Source organism: Vombatus ursinus, unplaced genomic scaffold, assembly GCF_900497805.2.
Source record: "Vombatus ursinus unplaced genomic scaffold, bare-nosed wombat genome assembly UNPS02015255.1, whole genome shotgun sequence".
Classification (NCBI taxonomy): domain Eukaryota; kingdom Metazoa; phylum Chordata; class Mammalia; order Diprotodontia; family Vombatidae; genus Vombatus; species Vombatus ursinus.
Genome location: NW_020955033.1, coordinates 22,751,875 through 22,776,559, shown reverse-complemented (window position 1 = coordinate 22,776,559; position 24,685 = coordinate 22,751,875). Strand labels below are relative to the sequence as shown.

The window sequence follows — 24,685 nt, the reverse complement described above, 5'->3', positions numbered from 1 at the left end:
ATTACAAGGATTATATGTTAAGCAAGCCACTGATAAGAAGAAAATCTCCACATACATCAAAATATTCATAGCGGCACTTTTTGTGACAACAAAGAATTGGAAACAAAGTAAATGATCATCAAATGGGAAATGGCTAAAAAATGTGGAACATAAATGTAATAGAATATTGTTGTGCTGTTAAGGAATGATGAATATGAATACAGAGAAGCATGGAAAGATCTACATGAACTGATGCAAAGTGATGTACGCAGAGACAAGAAAACAATACATATCATGATAACAATGTAAATGAAAAGAACCATTAAAAAAAATCAAAAGTGAATACTGAAAAAATGAAGAGAACAAGACTGTCTCCAAAGAAAAGATATGAGAAGATATACCCACTCCTACCTCTCTGCAGGGGTGGGAAGTCTATGAGTATGGCACAATTTTAGATTTTTCTAGTATACTGAATAAAAGCATTTGTGAAGCTTTTACTATATGCAAAGCACTCTGCTAAGTGCAAGAGATATAAATAGAAAAATAAGACAGTCCCTGTTCTCAAAGAGCTCATAGTCTAATGGGAAAGACAACACATATGCAAGGTTGATATTAGTACTGGGCAGTTATGCTGATGTTTTCCCCTTTTCTATTTTTTTTCTTTTAGAAATATTACTTGTTAAATGAAATGGCTCTCTGGGAGGGGTTGGGAAAGGGTCCTGGAGAAAATTATGTTGATGTTGGAAAAAAAAACACAATCAAAATATATTTTTAAAAAAATGGTTTTGAATATATCCAAAATATAAACAGTAACATGTCTATTTTAAGCACTTAGTGAGCAAAAAGATATAAAATTTGTGTGAAAATAAGATAGGATGCACACAAAAAATGGAATATACATTAATGTGCATTCTGAAAACAAATTTAGATTACAGGAATAATTCTGGACAGTTACCTCAAACTTTAAATTAACTATTATCACTGATAGAAAAAAAGTCTGTGTGAAAATAACTAGAAGATACATCTTCTCCTCCTCCTCAAATGGAAATAAAGTAGAAAACTGGAACAAGGCCCCAAAAGGCTTTCTATGGAAATGTCAAACTTGTTCACTAAACAAAGCAGAAAAACTTTGGTGTACTGAGAATGCTCCTTAAAAAGGCCCAGATTAGTACTCAGGCTTAATTTTATCATAACTTTTGTTCTGATTTTTAAACTCTCTTTTAGAAAAGGAAAGGAATTAGAAGATGGATTAGATCATCCTCAAAATACCTTCAAGTTCTAAAATCTATGATTCTGTGCATTTGTTGACATCCTGAAACCATCTTCACAAATAGTAAACATGTGAAATGATGACAGAACACAATTCATCTAGAAAAATGGCTAATCACAGACCAAAACACTATTACCATGATTCCAACGGTTGCTTAGCAAGAATTGGACATACATTTATGACTATATATTATAACACAGACTAATTTCATGTTGAAATATATATAAACAACACTGTTCACATCAAGTTAAACTTGCATGAATCTAATTGGGGTAATCAAACCAAAGAATTGCGGAATTGCAGAGTTAGAAGGGACCTTAAACATCTAATCTAAGTAAATCTAAATCCAAGAGTTGGGTACCTAAAGCATGAATCCCAGCTACAATGTTCCCCACAAGTAGCTAGCCAGCCTCTATTTAAATTGTTTCAATCCTGGGGAATCCAATACCTCCTGGGGCAGCAGGTTCTATTTTTGGACAGTTCTAGGTGTTAAGAAGTTTTCCCTGGGTGCTAGTTTTAAACTTCCTTTCTTTTCTGAAGCAAAAACTTTCTTTAAATTGAGCTGAAATGTACCACCTGAAACTTCTTCCCTTTAGAGTTAAGGAGAACAAAGTTAATCCCTGTTTCATATATCAACCCTTCAAATATTTGGAGAAGTCATCCTGTTTTTATTAGGTTTCCACTTTTTCAGGCTAAACATCAGAGGTAACTTCAACCAACGGTAATATGGTTCGTTTTTAAGTGTCCTAACTGTCCTCATCACTCTCCTTTGGACACAATGAAATTTGTCAATATCTCTCCTAGAATTAATACTCAGAATAAGAAAAAAATACTCTTGATGTGGTCTAATAAGGCAAAGTGGAATAGCACTTCCCCCTAACCTAGATACTTTTCAGTTAATGTAGAATAAAAGCAAATTTCCTGAGTGCTTTCACACATGAAGTAGGTTATTTGTTTATTGGTTTAGTTTATTTTTTGTTTTATGAATGAGTTTCCGCTTTAGAAAGTGTACACACATGTTTGCCTATAGGGATGCTAATGACATCATACCAACTTACTCAAGAAGCTCCAAAGTGATGGTTCCCTTGGGTTCAGCTTCCACACTCTTACCCCAGAACTTGAGTTTGGGATAAATTGATCCATGAAAGATAAAGTCATTGTTTAATCCTTCAGCATGAAATGCACTCACTGGAGGATGATGGCTCACCTGCTCTGAGATAAGTCTGAATCCAAGATCATCTCTTCAAGAATTAAAAACAAAAAATGTTGTTAGTTACCTTGTTCTGTAATGAGTGAATTGCTATTATTTCAGTCACTACAAAGAAAAGAGCGAAAAATCTAGACTGAAGATAATGGGGTTATTCTAACTCTCACTAGCTGTTTGACGTGGGGCAAGTGACATAAACATTATCAAAGTTTCCCCTGTGAAATGAATATAACAGACTGTCTTTCTCACAGGCTTGTGAGCAAAGTGCTTAGAGCATTTTATATGCTCCATGTGACATACTGTTATTTCTGATATAACTATTTTGTGTCTTTAAAAGATGCTACTGAGCAAATACACCTGCATTATAATCCTGATGTACAAAATACCACAGTGCAATAAGCAGCTCAAAACTGTGCTAGCATTCTCAAAGTTGGTGAATCAAGACCCATTTTCATATCAACTACGCTTCATGTCAAAATCATTATTAACATATAAATGTGTGGGAACAATAATGAAATTGAAATGGAAATTTAAAGCCTGACACTTCAATTTGTAATACTCTCTGTGGGGGGGAAAATTAAACTAGGTCTAGACATTTAAAACCATTAGAACACACAAAGTTGGATTCAGGGCTTAAAAAAGCAGGAACTGGCATGAGAGGCAGGGAGGAAATCAATGTGTGAAATGTGAGCATGAAGAAAGATCCCTTAGTAAATCACACAAATATATCTGAAGACAGAAGCATGAGGAATTAAATACAATGATATTTTTCATTCCTATTACACATGGTTGTGCATACTAAATTCTGTGATTTTCTATGTTTTTGAAAAATTTATTTGATTAACAGATCAGGTCTAAGGGAGTACAGCAGATCTTAATAAGCCTCAATGATTAAATGATAGTTTCTTCATTTTGAACTTTAACAGCATGCTATTTCCTAATACTAGTTAAAATAAGTTCTTTTAGTAATTTTAGTGTTGTCAACAAAAGTTTTTTTTTTTAAACAAAGTTCTGATTTGTTCCTGTTTCCTAAGAAAACATTAAAATTGTCTTTTGGCTCAAACCAAAATTTTTTCTTAAGAAAATGGTTTAACAATCAAATTCTAAAGTCACAGATTCTAAAGGCCAGACTATGCAGGAAAGTCAGGCAACACTTCATTAAAATAAAAAGGACAAACAGAAAAAAATTAGAAAAAAAGGAAAATAGACAAAAAAAAAACAAGGAGTTATAAAGAAAACCATCTTCAAAAAGAATCATCCAAATACCACCAACTGAGCTACCATGCTTTTAAATGTAGTGACAAGAGAAACCTTTACCGAACTAATTCATATGTCTCTCCAAGCAGTGGATTGAATGGCTTCCCTGTGCGTTCCCACTGAGAAGCAACAGCAGATACAGCAAACGCAGCAACACACTATGGGATAAAATGACACAAGCTGAAAATAATCTCAGACTCAGGAACCAAGATTTCATTTGACATATTTACTATGAAACTGTTTTTGAGTAGTTTGTTTACTCTGGATTCTCAAAACCTTCCATAATACCCAGGCAGTCAAGCTGTGATAATGGCATTAGTGGTATACATAAAAACCAGGTTTTTGTTAAAGTAAAAATGACTTTGATCATCTACTAGTGATTTTCTACCTAAACTCCAGTTTTATGATCTCTCCTAAAATGTCCTGAATTATCTGAAGAGCTTTATGAAAATTGTAAACCAATATTCTGCTTTAATTTTTTTTTTTAAATCATGGGTTAAACAATACTCAGGATGGTAAGAGAATGTGGTAAAACTGAACAAATGAAACAACCAAAAAAATTTTCCACAGAGTGTTTGTTCCAAAGAAAAGTGGAACAATAAAGCTACATAAAAGAAACTTTAAAAATGGATTCAGTTTAAAATACTACATTGCTCTGTAACGAGAAGACGACTAGGTGGTACCTTGCATAATACTAAAGGGCGTACATTACACATCAATGCTTTTGTTCACATCGTTGCATTCGCTGCTGTGAGGAAGAGGCCCTGGAAGTCTTGGTGGTGTGGGGAGGAGGTGAGGGGTACATCTAGTAAAATTTGGGGAATGCTACTGATGTATCCTGATAATGTCAATGATTTTAGTCTAAAGGACACATAGTTTAATTCCTCTGTTTTTTTTTCTTAAAAAAGAATCAGATTTAGAGCTCTAAGGGATCTTAGAAAGTTACCCAGTCCAACCCTTTCATTTTTACAGATAAGGAAAGAGAAGCATAGTGCCACGTCAAAGGTCCCACAAACAATAATGACAGAGTTGGGATCTGAACTTGGGTCCTCTAATTCCAAATCCAAGGCTCTTCTCAATATACCATATCCTTCAAGGCACCCTGAGAAATTACTAGCTTTAACCAATGGGGCAACTCAGATTCACCTAATAAATTATGATTATATATTCAGCTTTTGATTTTCCAAGGACAGACTATGTGACATTGTAGATCCTTAGATAATTTTCTTCAATGTTAGCTATTTAACTCCACATGTGCAACTTCACCTACTACAGGAGAGAGAAAAGAAGGGAGTGTCCGGACATGCTAGACCAGGGAGGGGGAACCTGTGGCCTCAAGGCCAATGTGGCCTTCTGGGTCCTCAAGAGTAGCCCTATGACTGAGTCCAAGTTTTACAGAACAAATCCTTTTATTAAGGGGATTTGTTCTGTGAAGTTTGGATTTAGTCAAAAGGCTGCACTTGAGGACTTAGAAGGCCACATGTGGCCTTGAGGCTGCAGGTTCCCCACTCCTGTGCTAGACACTCAAATCTGTTACTGATCAACAGCTTCAGAAAGATTTTTAGTTAGGAAAGGTACAAACTAATAGACTCCCTTTAAAGTTCCTCTTATTTACCCTAGCGTAAAACACAGATCTTATTCATATTGTGCTACTCTAAATTAGTCTATATTCTGGAAAGAACCATTTCCTGGGTTGCAATTATGTATCTGGTTTCATTTCCTCAAACCAGACCAAAATGAGAATCCAAAATGGCAGTGGGGGTGGAAGTATGTATCTCCTTATATACTTTTATTGTGATTGAATGTTCTATCAGTGGTTTTTATGCTACTAATAAACTAAGGGGTTATATTAGGTGTCTATAACTATGCTTCTGTTCTTAAAATCGTGAATGCATTATCATAAGTACTTAACCAAAAGAGAAACGAACAGATATAGTAGTTTACATTGCTCCCTGTAGAGTATATTCCCAGTGCCAGGCACAGTTTATGGCATATAGCAGGCACTAAAAAAATAAGTTGATTGATTGTTGACAGTTCTAGAATAAGTTTTTTTTAAAAAACATTTTCTTTCTTTTTTGCAAACTATTTCTAAAAGAATGCACTTAAGGTACTTTGGGGACACAGAACCAACACAAATCAATATACTTATCAGTAATTACATACTTGCATCCTTTCAACTGCATCAGAAAGTGCACTGGCCTTGTGGATGAGGTACGTATGTTCCATATATTCAGTTAGTCTCTGTAGGAAGCTCAAGGGTTCATTAAATATAACTGGCATGGTGATTTTGGACAGCTCCTATTTAATAACAAGATTTAAAAGTTAGGCTTGTACATTCTCTCTAAATGTTGGATCTCCCCCCATACCTAGCATAACACTCTGCACATAGTAGGTACTTAATATATGTTTGTTTAAGGAAATAATGAAGAAAACTACTAAACTAGAAAAACTACTAAACTTAACCATTATCATGGTTAAGAGTGCTGGAGTAGCTATGAGCAAGAAAATGTTAGGCAGATAATGGAAACTTAGCAAATATGTATTCATGATCAAACTGGTCTGTTTCAACTTGAATATTCTCAGGTCCGAGTAAGCCCAAGATAAATCCCTGGTACACATACTCCAAACTTAACCAGTGTAACCACTGAAAAGTTATGAAAAAGGGCAGTGAAAAGATAGTCTTCTAAGCAGAGCAGGAATATCTCATCTGGGCTCCCAACTCCACAAAGCACTTCATGTATGTTATCTCATTTGGGAGGGAAGAGACTTGACATAGGAAGACCAATTAGAAGGCTCCTATGATAGTCCTATGATAGACAGACTGGAGGGTCTACAGTACAGTGGTGCCATGACAGTACGATGAAGATAACAGATATCAAAGACGTTATGGAGACAGAATCAAGACTCGGAAACTAATGGGATATGGAGATGAAAGTGAAAAATTGATGATAACTCTGAGATTGTGACTCCTGGGTAACTTAAAGGATGGTGGTGCCCTCAACTCAAATAAGGAAGTGGAGGGTTTAAGGGAAAGATAATGAGTTCTGTTTTGAACATGTTAAGTTTGAGGTGCCATAGTCTAGTTCAAAATGTCCAAAAGTTGGTGATGGGAGACTAAAGTTCAGGAGAGAGACTTGGGCTATACACAGAGATGTGGAAGTCTGCTATGTAAAGAGACTGATTGAACCCATGGACACTGATAAGGTCATCAGGAAAGAACAGAGTGAATAAATATAGGCCCAAGACAAGTCTTGGGATGACACATGAATAGACACATAGATGTGTATGATCTTCCAAAAAGGATACTGAGGAGTTCTTGGAAAATAAGAGAATAAGAAGAGAGCAGTAAACCCTAATTACTCCCTGGCACCCAAATGATACTTAACAAATCTCTGTTGCATAAATATATGTATTTTATTTTTGATTAGTTCATGCCCTAATTGTCCAAATGAAATGGGTGTAAAATGTTTTGTAAATCTTAAAATGCTATATAAATTTCAGCTCTTAATATAACATTCATTTGTGTTGTTTGCTGTTGTTTTCTTTTGTCTTCTTAATTACATTTTACGTCTTTTGTCTCCTTAATTATATTTTATATTCCTTATGGAGTCTTATCCTTCTTCTTTATCCCAGTCAAGACAGAGCAAGTGGTGAATACATTAAGTGCAAAGTAAAAATCCTCCAAAATAATTACTGTGCTTCTAAACCTCATAACCCAGCACTACACAATTATTACACAGATTGGTGGGGTAAAAAATTAGAGAGAAGTCCTCTGTTCCCAACACTACAGAATCTAAGCTACATTAGGATGCAGAAATCTCTTCCAATATATAAAAGAATTGGATGGAAAAGGAGAGGCAGTATAAAGAAGGATGAGTATGACTGGAGGCTTAGGAACTGGCCTAAATCTAAATTCCGGGTTGCTGAGCAAAGTTTTGTGTCCTCCTGCCATATTACTGCACCAGAAGTACACTTGTCCAGCACCTTGGAGAGGTACCTCTTCTCATATACTGTCTACTATCTAGAAAGTAACTGTGCTTATTCTGGGTACAGGAATTCAAGAAGAGAATAAGATAAAATAACAGCTGCTACTGCTTCTCACAGTAGTCAGGAAGGATCCTATCACACTCTTTTTAGTGTTTCAGTGTGGCCAGATGGATGGATATTCTGTACAGAACCCACAAAACCTGAGGCAATAGGGACTGTTACTAAAATAGCTACCCATGGCCGAATCACAGCTGCTCTCTGACCAAGCAGTTACGTAAGCAATTTAATTTCTAGTTCATGTCTTTTGCGCTTTTTTTTTTTTTGCCACTCACACCTCATTTTGTACAAGTAAAATGTATTTACACTTCTGAAATTAAATTTCAGGAAGGAGAACAGTAATTATCTAGAAAATGTATTTTGTCTTTTTTTTTCTGGAAAACCCTGCATGGCAGAATGCTTATAAATATTTAATTTAGTACTGTGTTAACTGTCTGGGGAATTGAATAGACTGTATTAATGGTAGAAAAAAAGAGACTAGAGGAAGAAGAAAAGGAAACCAAGGAAGATAGAGTATTTCAGCATGGACTCTTCCTTAACCAGGGTGGCTCAGGTAGGAATGTTTTCGTTCAAATCTATTTCATTCCCAGCCCTGAAACTTTCTTTCTCAGAGATCGTTTGGGTTCATTCATTTTATTTGACAGGTAAGGAAATGGAGGCTGACAGAGGTTCAGTGACTTGTCTAAGAGCACACAGCTATAACCTACAGCAGAAAGAGGATTTAAACCCATGTCATCTGATTCCAAATCTCATGCTCTTTCTATAATACCATAGGTGTTACTTCTCCACTGATGAATCCTAGGCTCTTTCCATTCCACTTCACTAAAATTACAGCAGGCAGAGTATGTTTTTGAAGACAAAAAAGAGTAAGATCATGTGTTCAATCCTGGGTAAACAGCATGGAAGGCAGAATGATCAGGGTAACAAAGGAACTATAAATCATGTTATGAGGATGAGTTGGAGAAACCTGGGATATTGGTTAATTGGAGAAGACTTCATTAATTGTCTTCCAGTATTTGAAGGGCTATCATGTAAAAAAGAGATTAACCTGGTTTTACTTGGCCTCAGGGTACAGAACTGAGAGGCAAAAGAATCACTGAAGATAAAATGGATAATTTTGATTACATGAGATTGAAAAGCTTCTGTACTAACAAAATCAATGTCAATAAAATAAGATGAGAAAAAATTAACTGGAGAAAAAAATCTGTGCAGCAAGTTTATCTGATAAAGATACAATATTCAAGATATATAAGAAAATGATTCAATTTACAAGCAAAAGAATCATTCTCCAATAGATACATACACAAAATATATGAATTGGGATAAGGAGAATAGTGACAGTGAAACAAAAGAAAAGAAAAGAACAGAAAGGTGAATCACTTAAGCATGTAAAAATGCACAGAAAAGAAGAAAGTACAGAGGTTGACAGAGACAAGCTGTACAGTTTGGAAAAGAAGACACTGAACTTATTATTTACTTAAAAACCAAGTTGTACATTACAGATTTTATGGTTTCAAATTGCAATCTTTTCTCTCTTTGTTCATGGAAATGTTCCTGTTTGTTGGGGCTTCTCAAGTTCAAAATAACAAAAAGTAAAAACTGTTTTAAAAAATCAAATAGATAAGGGCACTTATGAACATGTATTTCATTTCATCTCAACCGGTCTGCAGTTTTTTCTTCTTTTATCTAAACTTAGTTCTGAATATCGAAAAGTCTATTTTTCTTCAACAGGGTTGTTACTGTTTATCCTTCGATCTCTAAGATCATGACACTCAAGTGAATTAGATTTAAGTGAAGGAGGGATATGTAAAGTTACCAGCCTCACTTTCTCCTCTGAGCCATGTGGGTCCAGTGGCCAGATAAAGATCAGAATCACTGGAGATGGCCCAGGATGCAGTGAGGGACCATGGCCTTTTCTTTCTTTCTTTTTTTTTTTTCTTTTTTGGTAAGGCAATTGGGGTTAAGTGACTTGCCCAAGGTCACACAGCTAGTACCTGTCAAGTGTTTGGTCTGAGGCTGGATTTGAACTCAGGTTCTCCTGACTTCAGGGCTGGTGCTCTATCCACTGCACCACCTAGCTGCCCCCGACCATGGCCTTTTCAAGCTAAGGTCTTTAACAGGTCTCAGTTTGTCTGAGGTAACACCCATTCACTGATTATAGAAAACTCAATAACAAACAACTAGGTCTTATTTTCACTTTCATATATAGTTATGCTTAAAAACAACATCTTGGGAATTCAGAACTCTAACACATTTTTGTCCTGATTTTATGTAATATGATCTACATTTCAATTAGCAAACACTTCTATATTCATCCTCAAATATTTCTAATAATAGGGAAGCAATAATGGATATTGTAAGGGTCAAGTTTTGAAAAGAAACATGAACCAATATGTTCTTTTATCATAGGGAGATTCAATCAACAGAATTAAATATTCACATCAGATAGGCCCATCTTATGACCCAGCTGAAAGCCAAGGTTTAAATTTATTCATGCAAATTAATAACAACTAATGATGAAACTGAAGAAATTCTTAATTGCAATTGCTTGTCAGATGATAAACTAAGAGTGGGGAGAAAATTCCAGAAAGAGGAGACTTTTTTATTCTCTTGAGTACCGTTAGATCATTTTAAACAATCTGAAGGCAGGTCAAAATTTGGCTCCCTCTTCAAAAAAAAAAAAAAAAGCAAAACATTTTATGAATTAAAAACATTTTACTAGGACATCTATATATTAAAGAATAAAATCTTTTGGAGAACAGTAATTTTGTCTTTGTAGTCCCAGCATCTAGCATAGTGACTGACATAGTAGGCACTTAAATAATTACAGAATGAATTAATATGTCAATAATAACCTAATCTCGGAGAGAAAATCAACTCAAATTAAGGCTAGCTTTACTGGTGCCATCACAATACATGACCTAATGCATGTTAATCAAGTTCTTGGTACAAATAATGAACAATAAACATTTGATTCTGTCTTGGCTAAGCTATCCTTGAGCTGCCCATCCCACCATAGCCTCCTGGTTCACACAGCATAGCCTAAGAGGAACGTAACGTGTGGGTTTGAGGAAAAGGCCTATGATTTAATCTACAGGTCTAGGTGCAGTATTTATGAGAATAGATATTTACAGTATGCGAAGTAAGAGGAAAACATGAAAGAGAGGTAAGAGGAGAAAGAAAAAAAAAACCAAACCAAAACAAAGAACAATGGCACTGTGGGATTACCAAACTATTCAGCAAAGGAATAACATGATAAGGAAATAAGGCACAAAGGTTACAAGCTATTCTTAAGATTTCTGCATTACTGCAATGACTGTAAAGCTGTCTTAGAGAACAGACAATCAGATTTTCTGGGAGATTTAAGACTGGATTCCATTTTATTAAAAAATGTACATTACTTAAATGTTATACAATCCAACTTTAACGCAAAGAAAGCCTCAATTAGGCTGAGGAAGTTTTCCCCAACAGGGAGAGAGTAGGAAAAAAGGATGCAAGTGGATTTGGGGTTTCTTGGCCCTCTCAGGGCTAGAGTTTTTTGTTTGTTTGTTTGTTTTTTCACATTCGGCAGACACCTTGGTGGAGTCAAAAGAGCAACTGATTTGTATTTTGAAGACTTAGTAGGAATTCTGGATCTGCTACCTACGATCCTGGGCAAATCACTCACCTCCTCTAGAGTTCAGAGCTCAGTATTCTCTGAAAAAATGAAAGTTTTGGATTAGAGCCTATGATTCTAACTTAATTCTCCTTCCTCCCTGATTACAAACACGTGGTCAATCAAAACACATTTCCACACTGGCCATGTCCAAAAAAAATTTGTCCTATTTTGTACTGTGTCCTTTACTTTAAATATGTACAGTGTTGAGTCCTTTAGCATAATGCTGATAAGAGTTCAAGACATTATTTGGACACATTTATATACCATAACTTGTTCGTTCATTCCCTAGTTGATGGGTGGTCCTACAGATTTCAATTCTTTGCCCCTTCAAAAAGAGTTATAAATATTTTTGTACATCCTTAGAGCCTGTTTTGCTTAGGACTAATCCCTCCTTTAATCTATCCTCCCTCTAATTCCTGCTGCCCGTTCTCCCTCCCTTTTCTCTGTTGAGTACAATGTACTTCTGCCATTTGTGTATTTTTCAACTGCGTATGTATTTATACACATTTTTGACCAGTTCAATTCAAATGCCAGCTACTCCTCCCCACTCCATCTTTCTTGTTTGGACATCTAATTGAGCCCCCTGATTATGTAAGATAATTTCCCCTAACCTTCCTTTCACTTCTCCCTGTCCCCACCCAATGTATTCCTCTTCCTTTCTTTCTCCATTCTTCTCTTAAGATCACCAAGAAGTAACAGAACCACTCCCAAGTCATATGTAATTTGACTCCCTATATGGCCTCTGATCATCCTCATTAATAGGATTCAGAACGCTCATGTATCATCTCCCTATATTCCACTGTAAGCGGTTTATACTTTTTTAGTCCTTTATTATTCTTCATTCCTGTCTCCTGTTATGTTTCTCTTCACTCCTATGTTGGAACTTCAAATTTTCTACACAACTCTGGTCTTTTCATCAGGAAAGCTTGGAAGTCCTCTATTTCATTAAGGATTCATTTTTTGCTTTCTGGCATACTGTATTACAACTTCTCTGCTTCTTTATAGAGGTGGCTGCTAAAGCATATGCTCTTGACATGGTAGTTCCTCATTATTTGAATTTTTCTTTCTGGCTGCTTACAATATTTTTTTCTTTATCTAGAAGCACTGGATTTTGGCTATCACATTCCTATGAGTTTTCTGCTCTGGATTTTGGCTACCATATTCTTGGCAGTTTTCCACTTGAGGTTCTTTCAGTAAGTGACTGTAGATTCCTTTTATGTCAACTCCACCCTCTAGTTCTAGGAGATCTGAGAAGATTTCTTGAAATAAAATATATGGGCTCTTTTTTGGGGCCTGGTGTTCAGATAGTCCAATGATTCTTCATTTTTTTTCTCCTCAATGTTTTCAAGGTCAGTTGTTTTTTGCCACGAGATGCCTCAGTTTTTATTTTTTCAGTCTTTTGACTGTGCTTTAATATTTATGTTGCCTCACAGATTCATTGGTTTCTATTTGGTCTATTCTAATTTTCAGAAAGTTTGTTTTGGTTGGGTAAGGTTTTGTACCTCCTGTGTCATGCTGCTGATTCCCTTTCCAGTTCTCTCTTCCATAGCTCTTCTTTCTTTCTCTTGGTGAGGCAATTGGAGTTGAGTGACTTGCCCAGGGTCACACAGCTATTGAATGATATGTGTCTGAGGCTGGATTTGAACTCAGGTCCTCCTGACTCCAGGGCTGGTGCTCTATCCACTGCGCCACCTAGCTGCCCCTATAGCTCTTATTTCTTTTCCAATTTCTTGTTAAAGTGCTGTCATTATAAAATATATATATTTTTACTTTTTTTAACCTCTTGCTTCATCTCTTCTAGGCATTCTAGTTAAGATTATGCCCAAATTGTGTTTTTCTCTGAGAATTTGCTTATAGATGTTTTAGAGACATTTCTTCTTCTGGGTTTGTGTCTTGAGGTTACCTGTTACCAGAACAACTCTTTATAGTAGATTCCTTTTGGTTTGTTCAATGTTCCAGCCTCCTTCCTAACTTTAGACTTGATATTATGGCTGGGGCTCTGCCATCTTTCTGGAAGGAAGGTCTAGGCTGCTCCTGTTGCTACTTTCTCAGTGTACTGAATGTCGCATAATTCCAAGATCCCAGGGCCAGGCTGGGAACCTGCAAGCTTTCAAAGCTCCCAAAGGGGTTTGATCCAGGGTGAAGTCTAATTGCTGCCTCCTGTGCCTCCCTGCCACCACCACCCCCTTTGCCCTGTTCTAAACGCTGTAAGTTCTGACCTGGGTTTGGGTATGAGCAAGAATGGATTGCTACTGGACTCGGTCCCTAAATGCCAGCTGAAAAACTAGTTTGGAGTGGAAGAATTTATAGGCTCCCTTTTGGTCTGGGGTTTTTGTCTTGGTTATTCTTCAGGATTAATTAAATGCTGGAAATGTAACCCTGCTCTGCAGGTCTATGGCACACCACTGCTGCTTGCTTCCTCCTTTCTGCATAAACCCAAGGTCTACTTACCACTAACCTGAACATCACTCCTTTGGTACCCTTCTCAATTCTCTCTGGATCTGACCCAGAACTGGGTGGTGGGTAACAAAGCTGACAGACTGCGCCAGTCCCAGTGCTCAAGAATGCGTCTGGGACCTCTTCTTATCCTGGTGCAGTTTCTCCCTGGGCGATCATACCCAGGTGCTCTTGGCCTGACCCCTCCCCAGTGCCCTCAGACCACCCAGTCTATCTCCCTATGATGAACTGGATGGGACAAATTACTCACGGTAACTTTTTCTGGATTTCCCCATCAAGATTCTGTCTAGTACATTTTTTAGATTTGTTTAGCAGGAGGGGAGTTTGCTTCCTACCACTGTTCTATCTTGGTGCCCACCCCATGATCCTAACTTTGAAGAAAGTATAGGGATGTCCAGTTTTGGAAGATGGGGTGGGAAGTCAGAGATGATAAAATTGTGCATTTTCAGACAGAATCAGAAATGTCTTAGTCATTAAATCTATCCTACCTATCTGTAGGACAAAAAAGTACCTAAGTGATTCTAAATAAAAAAGAATCTGTTCTGATTTTTTGAGCCTACATAACTCCACTTCTAATACTGTGATCATGAGAGAGAGACCATTGCAAACACTTTGAGCATGCTATGACAATGAATAAAGAGTGAAGCAAGAGCAAAAAACTCAATCACATCTTTTGATCTAGCAGTTTGATCATTACGATCCCCCATCCAAAAAGCATAGAAAGAAAAAAAAAGGCTCTATTTGTACACAAAAATTTATAACTACTCTTTTAAAACAGCAAAAACAAACAAAATCCTTAAAACCACTTATATACACAACTATTGAAAATGGTTGGATAAATTATGGCCCATTAATGTACTGGATTGGTGGGGGTAAGCAGTGAGATTAAGAATGAGCACATCACTAGGGCAACTGTTCTGCAAGAGTTGCCTGGGGACACTAAGAAGTAACTTGCCCAAGGCCACATGGCTGGTATGTGCCAAAGGTGGGACTTGAATTCAAGCTTTAACACTTTTGATGAAAAGCAATAAATGGAAAGTATTTAAGAAAATATGGAAAGATCTATATGAAGTGATATAAAGCAAAATTACTTGTGACTGAATTGTGTACCTACTGAATACAAATTCTTTTTGATGTTCTTGTTTAAACTCAAATCTAAAATCCCCCTTAGGTTTAAATTATAGGTAGCTACACTGAACTCTTGGCAATGTAAAATGAGGGAGGGAGACCAGATGACCTTTGAGGTCCCCTTTGAGGTTATATATCTATGATTTTGTTACCAAATTAAGAAGTGGCTTAACGAAGCCCAGAAGATAAGGCTAAGGGGTAGATTATATGCAGAAAAAGGAAAGAAGGTTAGCTGTGAAGGTTGTTAATTTTGGTAATGAGTTTACAAAAGTGGTTAGAGAGGGAAAATGTTTTGAAATCCTGCAAAAGGGGTCTTAAAAACTGGAATTTTAAAATTTCACAAGAATACATATAACCCTATAATTCTGGGATAACTTTTCTTTTCCTTTGTTCCTTTCTTTGCTGTAAACCTGATTCTAGATAGAGCTATTCTTCCAGTTTCTGCTTGTTTTTTGTGGGGGCAGGGAGTAAGAGGGCAGAAAGGGCTGGGAAGTAAGGAAATTTAATCCACTCGAAAATAATCTTATAAGAAAAAAAAAGTACACTACACTTTACCCCCAATTACAAAACTCATACTTGTCTTTCAAAACACATGTTACTTAAGACACTGTGGTGTGATCCTCAAACATGCAGATAACAAGCACCAGGTCCTTCCCCATTTCAGTGATCTGGTGTCTGTTCTGACTCTAAGACACAGGAACACTACAACAGAGGGTGCCAACAGCACAAAACTGGCATTTCTAGGGAAGCCTGACAGAGTTTCCAATCAAACTACATTAATGAATGTTTTCTACAGCCCCTGAGCTCTGTAGTTTGCTCAACAAAGAACACACCCCAATCTGCACTTCCTCTGCAGCTCTGTTTTCCCTTAGCAAATTCTGAGAATTAGTGGCATCTTTCAAAGTACTATGAAGACAGTCAAATATCAAATAACTTTCCACCTTTTCAGATACTGGCTCATCTAAATTTAGACAAGACTTCTGCTACTTAGACAGAGCCCCAAAGAAGTTTTTGGGCACCAACATAAGGAAATAGATGCCAGCACAATAAAGCTGACACTTAGTGGAGCAGAAAAAGAACGGAGAAACATTTGTACAAAGGCCAGAAGAACTTGTTAGTGAATACAAAGATTTTTGGGGGTGAAAGTACAAAACATGTTTCGAATTTTAAACTAAGCCTTTGATCAGGTAGAAGAATTTAAATAAAGTATGTTATCCATTTTTATCAACTAGAATTTTCAACTTCCAGTAGATTAACATTTATGACAAATTTTTCTAAGATGATACATGATTCTCTTTAAACATGAAGGAATTTTGTTTTTATTTTATTCAGATAAATGGGAAGGTTAGTAGATACTCCTTCAAGGCCCAGGAATAATGGGATAAAAATAACAAAAATATCACAACTTCAAATTTAGAATCATATTTCTAAAGGTAATATGGGAACCAACGAAGAAGCATGCTAGTCAGACTCAAAATGCAAAATAAAATACATATTTTTGGACACTGTTTGATAATACATATTTATTATAAGGGTTTGGGATTTCTTTTTTTCCCCTCTATGGCAGGTGGCAGGATTGTAAAGAAAATGGGGTTAGGAATAATGTTGCCAAAACAAAAAGAAGAGGGTCATTAAAACATTTTTTTTTGTGCACAGAAGAGAAGATAAGGAATTTCAGAAGGAAACATAGACAAGCAGAGTGGCTTTGAAAGTTACATGTCAAAGTAATCATACTCTTAAAGGGAAAAGCAAATTGTATGTAATTAGGATTTATAGTTTCATGCAAAATCCTTTTTTTCCGGGCAATGTCACATGCTATTTCAGAAGATGTATGACCATGTTATACTCCTAGTTTAAGAGAGAATGGCATTTTATACAAAATACAAACCATATAAAAAATAACATTTAAAAACTATGGGAAGGTAACCAGTATCATCTTACGTATTTTCTCAAAATTTTCTGTACATAGTTGAGGAGAAGAGGCTCAGTTGCTGATGATCTTTGGGAGCTAAATTTAATATTTTCAAATTAAAATTCAATTCAACAAGCATTTATTAAGCGCCTACTATATGCTAGGCACTATGACAGGCAAGGATAAAAACACAAAATTTGAACAGTTCTTTCCTTCAAGGAGCTCACGTTTTAACAGGGAAAGGAGATAAAATATGTACAAAGATAAGTAAACAGAAAGTTGTTTGAGGGAGAAGAGTGCATCACCAACCACAGAATCAAAGGATGCTTCACAGAGGAGGTGGATAGGACTTGAGCTATTAGGAAGAAAAGGATCCTGAGAGGATGATTAATGGAAGTGAATTCCAAGCATGAAGACTCATGGAGGCGTAGGAGTTAGAATGGTAAGTTTGGAGACATTTAGTCCTATAGAGTCCAGTGGGACTGGAATACAGAGTTTGTGAAGGGACTGAAAAGATGGGTGGGGCTAGATTATAGAGGCCTTAAATATCAGGCTGAGAAATTTATATTTTGATGCCTGTGAAAGCTCTCAGAATCATGTTATCCCACATAAAGATAGAGGCAACAAAGTAGAAAATTGTCAAAACAGTCAATACCCGAAAGGGCCTCAAAAACAGAGAATAAAGTTAAGAGGTAGCCGTTGTCTTCTAGAAGAAAGGAAGGTTTCAGTATTTCCCTCAGGTTGATACCTGAGCATAAAACTGTTTAATCAAAAAGGTGAATCCCAGTCAGGAGCAGATTCTTTGAAAACTCTAATACTCATATGTTAAAACAAAACAAAACAAAACTATCACACTTGCTAGACAGAACTGATTCAAATTGGGTGTTGAAGGGAAAGGATGGGAAATATAAAAGTATTATAATATGAGAGAAAACCTGTATGCTCAGTCAAATCTGAATATATTTTAAAACAATAATATATTTTGCTATAATAAATGGCAAAGGGGATAGTTTCAGAGAAACCTAGGAAGACTGATTTAAACAGATACAGAGTGTTAATAGCATGGTAAAGACAAGCAATTTGAAAGACTTTAGAACTCTGATCAATGCAATGACCAACCATGATTCCAGAGGACTGATGATAAGCATAACACTCTGCTCTAGACAGAGATATAATGGACTCATGGTTTAGAATAAGACATTTCTATTTTGGATATGGCCAAAGTGGGAATTGTTTTGCTTGACTGTGCACATCAGTTAAAAGGGGTTTTTCTTTTATTTCTTGTTTGTCTGTTTGTTTTCTATAGGGGGGGGAGAGGGAGAGGGAGAGAGGGAGAGGGGGAGAGAGAGAGAGAGAGAGAGAGAGAGAGAGAGAGTGTGTGTGTGTGTGTGTGTGTGTGTGTGTGTGTGTGAGAAAATGAGGAGAGAAAATAAGATTTCCTTTCATTGAAAAAACTTTAATTAAAAAAATTAAGGCAATATGGTTTTAAAATTGTTCTAGCATAGGGTATATTAGAATTTCCTTTTCTGTAACCACCTCCATACATTTGAATTTCACCATGCTAGTCCTATATGTTTGTATAACTTTTTGAGTAACTCAAAAAGTTATACAAACACAATTTTACCTCATACTCTTACATAATTGATTTGTTTATTTACCATTCCAATGCATTTTCTAAGGATGCTCCAGATACTGAAGTCATTTCTGGAAAACATTGGAGAGGGCAAGCTTGTTCTGGGAAAAGAAACAAAAACAGAGATTGCATTTCAATGCTAATAACTTAAGGAAAGAAAGTCCACGGTTATTTATGGCAGTACTGTATTCAGCCAGATGCAGAGAGACAGGAAGAATGAGCAGCTGGAGCTTTGCCACAGGTCAAGCAAATGGGAGGCTGTCCCCTATATTTCACTGTTATTTTGGGCACCTTTTGGGGTTTCTAAGGAGAATAGTTACTGCATAATCTTATCTCTTTGAGACTCTTTTAACCTTAGTCCTATTGGCCCATCTATTCCACTCTGAGTATATTTGAACTGTAACCCTGGTTTTGGAGTCTGCTGCAGGTGTTTTGGAGATTAAACATCTTCTATGATCTTTTTGGAACTTCAAAACTAAACTCCTTTGGACAAGGTAAGAGATAAGTATTCAATCTAATTTAACTCACCACAAACCATAAAGGTACTAATACAGTCCATAGATATCTTGAGAAATGCCAGCAGGCATCTAAATAACTTGATTTGGCATTCTGTGCTGATAAATATCTTGGTCAAAAGGTCACCAATAAGTCTTTTTATACAGGTTTACAAAAATGTGAATTGAAAAGAGATAACAAAACTATAAAGGCAAATTATTAGGGCAAAGTACTACACATTACTGTAACCACATTACTAATTCCTTTTAGAGCACAAATGTTAAAAAAAAAAACCCAGAACACTAGTTTGTTGACTTTAAAGCAAACAAAAGTTTATACCATATAAGAATCTTTATAGTCATCTGACTTATAAAATTTTTCCACACTTAATTTTTAAATAGGAATATTCACTATAAATTTAATGATGAAATTCTTAACATTTTTCTATAAATAATTAATATACTCCAATGCTACTTCATCCAAAAAATCTGCTAGTTGATGATTCACAGATGGTTTCTAAATGATACATTATCCAACTATCCAAGAACCAGCAATCTTCTGAGATATTAAAATGAGTCAGATAACAGAATAAAAATCTATTGCATAGTACTCTTTATTTCCATAATTATTGAAAAAGTACTAAATCACTTACATTTACTATCCAATCTTGGTGCTGTAAATAAACTTATTTTATCCATGAAAAAGCCAAATCAGAAAAGTAACATTTATGACCTCTAACAGATTCTGGAAAAATATTGGCTGTGAACAGCATATCAAAAGGTACTTTCAGGTCATCTCTTCTCCAAGCCTAAAATTTAAGTGCTTTGCATTTTCAAAAAATAAAAGACAGTTTGGGAGAAAAAAAGAAAGTGCAGAGTAATGAAAATCTGTATTTGATGGACAGAAGCATCCATTTTAAAGCTTTCAAAGTTACTGGACAGGAAACTGTATTTTTAAAAACTGTTTAGTACTGCAAGAAACAGCAAAAATTTAAAATAATTTTTAGATTTAGAAACCATTACAGAATTAGTCTGCAGGTAATCTTGTCCAAGAACATCCTACTATTTTTATTTTCATGGCAACATAAGCTTGTATTGTGTTTTACAAAGGAAGATCAACGCTTAACTTATCTAGAGGTCAGACTTCCAATAACCTTAATTATCCAGGACACAGCCACAAAACAGGAAGGGAAAAAAGCATTTGAGTAGCAAATGTTATCACAAAGCCCATGCACTTTATACGAAAGGGGAAGTCATCCTCAAGCTCTCACTAGGACACTTTCTTTAAAATGATTAAAGCAGGAGGATACACACAGAGAGAACAACAGAAATGATAGCTGACAGCAATAAGAACAGACAGAACAAAAAAGGCAGACAGAAGAAATATAAAAGCATAGCAGTCTGGAGCCACTTGGTGTAGGGGCAAACAGCCATACACACCTCAATAGTTCCTAAGGACATCACTGTATTATGCAGCAGTATAACTGATGTTCATAATGATGTCTCTGAGTCATTAAAAAAAGGTTAAAATCAAGGAAATGAATATAATATATTTAAAAATTTTAATTAAAAATGGTTAATATTTTTATAGAAACTTTAAACATGTAAACCAGTTATTTGGAAGTTCACTTGTGAAAAAACTTCATATCCAACCAAGCCAAATTATTATAATATGAAACAGGAGAAATTAAAAGTAAGCATTTAGATTTTCAGGTTTTTATATATATATACACACATATACACATATATATTTAAATAAATTATTCCCTACTTCACTGGAATATACTTAAGAGCCCCAGGTTCTAAACTCTTCTTTTTCTTTGCCTAGATGAGAAACATCCTAAAAGAACTAGGAGTAAGATGTCCTGGTTCAACTAACCAAACATACTAATGATATTAAAGATTGTACAATAGTACAAGAATTAGTTTGAAAGTGAAAAAAATCAGTAAATCAGTTTTTTTTTTTGACAGATTCTTTTCAATACGTTAGTTAACATGTCATCATCCTGCCCTCCTTTCCCCAGGATTGTACAGACATCCCTGTCTCAAATTAAATCTGCCTCAGTTTGCAAACTTTTAATATTCAACTCTGTACAGTCCTCCCCCACTTTGAAAAGGGCTAACAATATCAGTAAGTCTTTAGCCACCCAATGACAAAACAAAAATCAAGACAAAACAAAAAAATTTTTAAATTCTGTTAATTTAATCAATTGGATTAGTGGATAGTGGGCCCTCCAACATCAGGAAGGCCCCGCTTTAAGTCCTGTCTCTGACACACACCAGCTGTGTGATGCAAGGCTAACATTGTTGCAACCCTCTGAGTAAAAGTAAGTTACATATCACCACCGATAGAAGCTTTCACACTAAGAGTATCCATAGGTCCGGAACAAAATTAAAACAAACAAAACGGTACAGAACAAAAACTTCCCTCCCTCAAAAAAATCTACCTTGAGCCCTAGTTAGTTTAGCCTGTAAAACCAAAATGGCTGACTGGCATTAGAAACATTCGAGAAATGGTGGCTTTAACACTGTATGACAACACAGGAAGAGACCTCCTAATTTCTTCAGGGGTCTTTGGACTTATATTATCTTAAATACATTTTGGTTTGGGGCAGTTTTGAATACGGCTTTAAAAATCACTGGGCTTTGAAACATTCACAGAATCACAGAAGCTCCAAGCTTCAACAAATCTGAGGTCATTTAATCCAATTTATTCATGAAAAGGAATTCTTTGTACATCAAGAAGTGGTCATCTAGTTTCCACTTGAAGACCTCTAGTTATCTATTCCAATTCAACCTAAGAAGTATTTATTAAGAGCTTGTGATGTGCGTGGTACTAAGTACTAGAGTTACAAAGTCAAAAAAAAGTCTTGTCCCTCAAGGAGATTATATTCGCTTGGGGAGATGGGAGATGTAAACAGATAAATATATACCAATTATCAGAGGAGGAGGGAGTTAAACACTAAAAATTAGGTTCTGCAGGATCACAAAAGGCTCTTCATAAGAGGTGGTACAGGAATGGAGTCTGCCAGAAAGCTTGAGGCTCTAAGAGGAAGCATCCAAGGCAGCCTGTTCAAAGGCTCAGAGGCAGGAGCTGGAGTGCAGAACTGAATGAAATGTAGAATACAGAAAGTGAAGTCATGTATAATAAGCATGGAAAGGTTGGCTAGAGCCAGATTATGGAAAGTCAACCTAAGACAACTGCATTTTATCCTAGAGGTATTTAAGGTTCTCAGGCAAGTAAATGAAATGATCAAACTACATCTACTACCTCAGCAAAAACAGAGCAGTCTGGAGACAGGGTAGCATGAGGGAGGGGAGAAGAATAACAAGTTCTGTTGTGGATATGTGGAGTCTGAGATACCTACAGTGCATCCAGTGGAAAAGAGCCAATAAACAATTGGTGATAGGGGCTGGAGCACAAAGTCACATGCATAGAGATGAAACCTGAACCAATGGTGTAAAACATTTCTGAGAAAGGATATAGTAACTAAACAAAAGACCGAGAGGAAGATCCGTAACTGCGGAGTGGATACCTCCCATAGTCAAGCTGTTGCCAAGGCCTGTCAATTTCACCTTTGCAACATCTCTTGAATATGCCCCTTTTTCTCTTCTGACACGGTCCCCACTCCAGTACAAGCCTCATTATTTCACACCTGGATTATTGCAACAGTTGCTGGTGGGTCAGCCTGCCTCAAGTCTCTCCTCATTCAGTCACCAAAGTGATTTCCTAAAGTACAGGTCCAACCATGTCACCCTTTCTTCGTTATTAAACTCCAGTGACTCCCTGTAGCCTCCAGAAGCAAATACAAAATGCCTGGCATTCACAGTCCTTCATATCTTAGCCACCTCCTACCTTTCCAGTCTTTTTACATTTTATTTTCTGCCACGTATTCTTTCATTCAGTGACACTGGCCTCTGGGATACTTCACGACAAGACACTCTATCTCTCAGCTCTGAGCATTTTCTCCAGCTGTCTCCTGAGCCTGGAATTCCCATTCTCCTCTGCTCTAACTACTCACCTCCCTGGCTTCCTTTAAGTCCCAAATAAAAGTTCACCTTCTACAGGAAGACTTCCACAATCCCTCTTAAGGGCCTTCCTTCTATTAATTATTTCCTGTTTATCCTGTATATAGCTTGCTTTGTCTATATTTGTGTGCTTATTGTCTCCCCCTTTAGACTGCAAGCTCCTTGAGAGCAGAGATTGTCTTCTGCCTCTTTATGCATCCCTAGCACTTAGCACAGTGTCTGGCACATAGTAGGTACTGAATAATTGATTCACTGGTCAAGCAAAGGAGACTAAGAACAGTCAGAAAGATAGGAGATCTGTGTCACAGAAACCCAGGGAGAAGATTATCCAAGAAGAAGGGATGTGTTCAACAGTATTAAAAGTACTACAGAAGTATGAGAAAATTTTTCAGCAATACATTGATCTAAGACAATTCCAAAAGACTCATTATGGAAAATGCTATCCACATCCAGAGAAAGAACTATGGAGTCTGAATGTAGATCAAAGCATATTATTTTCTTTCTCGTGGTTTTCCCCTTTTATTTTTATTCTTCTTTCACAACATGACTAATGTGGAAATATGTTTAATATGACTGTACATGTATAGCCTATACCAGACTGCCTGCTGTCCTGTGTGTGGGGGGGGATTTGGAACTCAAAATCTTAAAAAAGTGAATGTTGAAAAATAAATGCATACTTAAAAAAAGGAGTATGAAAAAAGACAATCATATTGAACAGGTAAGAAATTGTTATGGCAACTCTGTAAAGAGCAATTTTAGCTAAGTCATGATGTCAGAAACGAGACTGGACTGGGATGTGGAGGAGGAGGTGAAATGGCGGTAACTAGAGTAGGAGGCTTTTAATAGAAGGTTGGCTACAAAAGGGAAGAGCAATTTAGGGAATATCTTGAGGGGACAGAAGTTAAGGCTTTTTTTAAGGATGGGGAGATGTGGATGTGTTTGGAGGCACTAGCTGAGGAAAGCTTAAAGAAAAGAAGAAGAAGGTGAAGGAAGAAGCTGCTAGACGAGGCAGAAAAGTAAGGGATCAGGGCACAAGCAGAGTGACTGGCCTTGTGATGAAAAAGAGACTTCTTCATCAGACACTAAAGCACAGAAAATGAGAATACTCTCAAAGGAATAACATATTTGATGGGGAGAAGGAACTTATGATGAATAGCTTTTATTTTTCTCAAAAAAGTAATGAGGTAAATCTGCTGACACTGAGAGTACAGCCTGGAGAGGAATGAGACACGGTTGACGTAGGCATCCTCCTTCACAAAAGGTTCTGAAAGGAGCCGTCTAATTAGAGGAAAAAGCTGAAGGGGCAGTTCCTGGGTTACAGTGAGCTTCCTGGATGAAAGGGCTTCTGGCGCATGCAGACAAAGTCTGGAGTTCAGTCTAGAGAGGAGTGAGAGTAGTTATTGGTTGATGTATCTGGAAAGAGTGTACCTCTCAAGTTATAACAACAGAAGGAGGGTCTGTAAGGGGCAGGGAGAAGCAAGGAGTATATATGTACACCTCATGATTTTCCTGGTCCAGAGAAGGAGAATGAGAAGGGGCATATCCAGTACTTGAGATGGCAGTCCACAGAGTAGACTGGAATATACATTGTATAAGAGGAATAATGTATAATCAGAT

The 24,685-nt window shown here is 36.5% G+C and overlaps 1 protein-coding gene across 4 annotated transcripts in view; it reads right to left on the bottom strand.

Moving 5' to 3' along the window:
- LOC114031829 (oxysterol-binding protein-related protein 1) overlaps positions 1 to 24,685 on the bottom strand; it is a 305,142-nt gene that overhangs the window by 22,724 nt on the left and 257,733 nt on the right. For all 4 annotated transcript variants that reach the window (XM_027846969.1, XM_027846970.1, XM_027846971.1 and 1 more), the window contains 4 exons: positions 18,571 to 18,646; positions 5,877 to 6,011; positions 3,774 to 3,871; positions 2,308 to 2,490 (listed from right to left, as the gene is read on the bottom strand). In XM_027846969.1, the coding sequence (XP_027702770.1) occupies positions 2,308 to 2,490; positions 3,774 to 3,871; positions 5,877 to 6,011; positions 18,571 to 18,646 (492 nt within the window). The remainder of the gene's footprint in view (positions 1 to 2,307; positions 2,491 to 3,773; positions 3,872 to 5,876; positions 6,012 to 18,570; positions 18,647 to 24,685) is intronic.